Here is a 4272-nt window from a genome sequence, read left to right on the forward strand (position 1 = left end):
TCTGGCAGGTGGTGGTCCCTCTTTTTAAGAAGCCCACTTGTTGGTGGAAGATACATGTATAGTAAATTCCACTTATATTGGTACTTTTCAAAGTCGTTTTCATTCCTGATTTGAATGCTTAGTGAATTCCTAATGGTCACCGACATTAAGTGGGTTTGAAGTAAACATTACAAAAGAACAGGAGGTCTGTTTTTGTCCATGGGGGGGAGGTAGGACCATTGTCGCATTGGGCAGGAGATGAATGCCATTTCTTGTAGGGGGCAAGGTTGCTAGCCAAACACCCAACCTTGTGGACTCCCATGTAGTTACTGACCAGACCCAGCCCTGCTTGGCTTCTGAGATTAAGCGTATTCAAAGCTGGAGTTTTGTTCATACTGTAACATCTGAAGTCAGGCAAGTCCAGTGCAGTCAACATTATAAAAGCCTAATTTACAAAGCATTTGCTTCCCTGTGTTAGGATCAATATGACCAAGATTCAAACAGTCTGTTCAGCAGATATGTGCACAAGTCCTAGACAACATTATTGATTATGTTCAGGTTTTATTTGAAGACAGAACATATGCCTTATTTGTTCACAAATCAATGTATTTTCCAACTCTTATACGTTTGTTATTGGCATAGACACACGCCAATGACCAACTCCAATGTATTTTAATTATATTCACTTTTTTGTAGCAGTTTCCATTTTATAAGAATGCCAGCTATATGTGCTTACACTGGGGGGGGGACCTCTTAAAATTAGCATTTCAAAAGAATACTAAAGTAGGGTTTTAATCCAAAATGCCAAATTTAAACGAAAGCCTCTGTATTTGGTAAATACAGCAGCTCTGTAAAATTGAAGCAGAGTAGATTGTGTACCCCAAAGCTAAAACACTGATGCTTGCAGGAACAGCAGTGCTCCAGCAAAAGAGTGAAATCATGTCCATACTACAGACCAAACTGCACTGTTTAGTCACATCAAATTCCGAAGCAGAGTGTGACTGTTCTGCTCTCCAAACTGTCAGAGAAGATGGGAAAATTCTGACACTTTGTCATGTTCAGGAGATGCTGACATAGCATTCCACAAGAAAGATGTGACATGAGAATCAAGTGATGCATACAATGTTTTATTTTCCTTATGGATTTAGCGATTTCTACATAATTAGGGTCAAAGTTTAAATAATGGCACCTTCTAACTGATCTAAAGTAACTGTCGGACACAAACATATCCACAGTAACTGATGACAGAGGCTGAACTCTGGAAGGATACTGTACCGAATCTTTTGGTGTAGAGCATCTCTCCCAGGTTGTGGGGAGCCAGAGAGTAGATGGCCAGGATGCCCTCATCTGGAAAACCCCGTTGACTGCCAGGAATGAAAACTGCCAGCAGCTGACCGTCTGCAGAGATGTCGCAACTCGCATCATTGTAGATTTTGCAGTTTGGCACCAGAACGTTGATGGAGGCTGAGCAAGAAACACAGACATATCTGTCTTCAATGCTGGGTATTCAAACTACCTCGATAACATCCATTAGATCTGTGGGTTACACACTTTCTGTACTCGTGACACCACAACACAAGGAGTCTTCTGTTTTTAAAGGTGTTTTGGGGCAGGTTAGACCTTATTATCAAGCAGGCAGTAAAGAGGTGAAGGAAACGGGAAATGATTGGACATGAAGCAGGGACACTGTGGTTTATGGTTAGTACTCTGACCTCTAGGTCACCCCATCACAGAGTTTAGACCAAAAATGATCATTTGAACATTTTTACAGGCCTGAAGACATGAAAGTGTCCAGCATTCCATTATCAACAAAACAAACTGAAGTCATATTAAACATAATTTTAAGTAAGAAATAAATATTTACTATTTATCCCTTTAATTATTGTATGGTACATTAGATCCTGCCCTTCAGCCTAGAGCTGCACCAAGTCAGCTTATTCTCTGCAGACACTGAACTTGGTTTCTGCAGATACAAAGTACCGATTCTATACCAGTGCTCTTATTCTGTTAATTTACAATCTGTGAAGCTAATTAGAATCATTTATATGTGTGACAACATGAAGTCAGTGTTGGGAACCACAGTTCAACAGCAAAGTTCCACAGTGACACAGGCTAAACCAGTTAAAGGAGCACTGACATTTTGTGTGCCTTGCTCTCCGAGTTACTGATCCCACTCTCGTGTCCGTACAGTAACTATAAATACTGTTTGTAGTGTGTTAGCTTAGCTTAGCATAAAGACTAAACCCAGGTCAACGGCTAGCTCTGTCCAAAGGGAACAAAATCTACCAAGCAGAAAGCCTACAGCTCACTGATTAACACCTTACATCTCATTTGCTTAAGTGTAAAAATAACAAATCACGGGTTTAAGCAAATGAGATGTAAGGTGTTAAAGTGTAAAAATAACAAATCACGGGTTTCATGAGCAGTGTAAAACTACTTCATTGTCCAGACTAGTGATCCGGATTACAATGCCCAGCTCTCAAAGGGTCTCACAAACAACAGGGTAAGGTGGAAAGTGCAGGTGAATCTTGTTGTACCATTGCTGATCTCAGGAAGGTCGAACTTGGTGAAGTCCCACCACTGCAGACGGTAGGTGGTGTTAGCAATGTTGCTGGCAACAGCAGACTGACCATCCCCGATTGACGCCCCTGAGGAAAGGCAAATTCATTTAAAGGAGAAATCGGAAGCAAATGGTACAGATGGTCACCGATTATTTACATTATGAAGTCAGCTTGGCTTCAGAGTTAAACATTTGCTCCAAACAGAGAATTCCACTTTGGCTTGATATCAATATGTCTGAAACCTTATCAGGATTTGTCTGGCAGCTGGAGCTGATTTCTGAATCTAAAATGGTGCTTTTGGCAGTGACGCCAAGTGTGTGTTTACCAGCAAGCACTCTGTTGACAGAGGAGTGTGTGGCCAGGCCAGGCTGCCCTCTCTCATGGAAGAGTCCAGCGTAGGGCAGGTACTCAGGGAGGAGGAAACGCCTGCATGTGAAGCAGGAAAAACCTAAACTTATTCATCCAGGGCATTACACAAGTTCTGATATGCCTTCATCTTTTGGACCATATGAGAACAGGCTCTGTAAATTGTTGTACACAGATGAAACAGAAAACTCACTGACCTAGGGACAAAGCGACCCAGTGAGGGCGCAGACATCCTGGCGTTGCGTGGTGCCCTGTGCCTGGCTCGGTCTCCATTATCGCTGGAAAATGGTAAGGGTACACAACAAAACTACAAGCACTGCTTTCATACAGAGCACAGGTTATACACTTAAAAAGACATTTATAAAAGCAATAATTAAGAAGCAAAAATAAATCTTAAAACAGTGATTTGCTGTCACCTCAACAGAAGTCTGCACTTTGAGTCATTTCTTATAAAAGTCAATTATCACAGTGTGACATCAGTTTAGGTTTCTAGGCAAAGCTCAGCCAAAATCACTTCTAAACTGTTCTGACAGAAGAACATCAGCTGTGTTGTTTTATACAAAGCAGACAGTGTTGTTCCTTCAACATCCACAATGAGCGAAATCTGACATGACACTGTACATTTTCAAGTAATAAAACCAGGTTTAACCCATATCCAAGTTGTAGAATGAGACTTACTCCAGGTCCTCAAAGTCCACATCACTGTTGTCCATGGAGCTGGATGGGTTGCTGGCAGGGCTGTCTGATGAAGACGACATTGCCCGCAGGCGGTTCTGCTGGTAGCGAAGTGAACGCTGGCGAATGCTGTCCCGTCTCGAGAGGTACTGGATCATTCTCTGGGCATAGTAAGCAGCTGGGGAGAGCCTGGACAGAACAGGAGAACACGGCTGATTCATTCTTTTAACAAACTGGGAGAGAAAACAACACTGTCAGCATATGACTGACTGTAGAAATGGTTTCCTGTAGCATTCTGCCCTGGTACAGGAAGTCCCTCCGTTATCAACTGGTATGACAACTGTGTTTACTGTAGAACTGTGCAGTCAGTTCAGCAGAAAGACAAGTCACACAGAAGTCCTACAGCTCAGTTTGAAAATGGTTAAAATAATTACAAGGTTGTATTCACTTGTAAAACAGTCAGTCAACCAGTATAAGTTCTGATTGTGCATGTTGTAAAACAGCAAGGCACACCAATCACTCAGTCTGTTCCGACAGGACCACTGTTAACTCAAATCCCTGCATAGTAGGAACAGTCGAGGAGGCACAAGTCCACAGGACCAATGCTGTAACAACAAAGCTGTTTGGATACTACAGGATGACATGCCCACTTTAGTTTTAACATCACAGTTAATAGTGTGACACTGATATT

The 4272-nt window shown here is 42.1% G+C and overlaps 1 protein-coding gene across 1 annotated transcript in view; it reads right to left on the bottom strand.

Moving 5' to 3' along the window:
- Positions 1-4272, bottom strand: part of ambra1b (autophagy/beclin-1 regulator 1b) — a 19966-nt gene that overhangs the window by 7827 nt on the left and 7867 nt on the right. Inside the window, 5 exon segments of the mRNA XM_020615740.1 lie at positions 1255-1443; positions 2517-2627; positions 2866-2966; positions 3104-3184; positions 3585-3770. Coding sequence (XP_020471396.1) covers positions 1255-1443; positions 2517-2627; positions 2866-2966; positions 3104-3184; positions 3585-3770 — 668 coding nt within the window.

This window comes from Monopterus albus, unplaced genomic scaffold (assembly GCF_001952655.1).
Source record: "Monopterus albus unplaced genomic scaffold, M_albus_1.0 scaffold170.1, whole genome shotgun sequence".
NCBI lineage: Eukaryota > Metazoa > Chordata > Actinopteri > Synbranchiformes > Synbranchidae > Monopterus > Monopterus albus.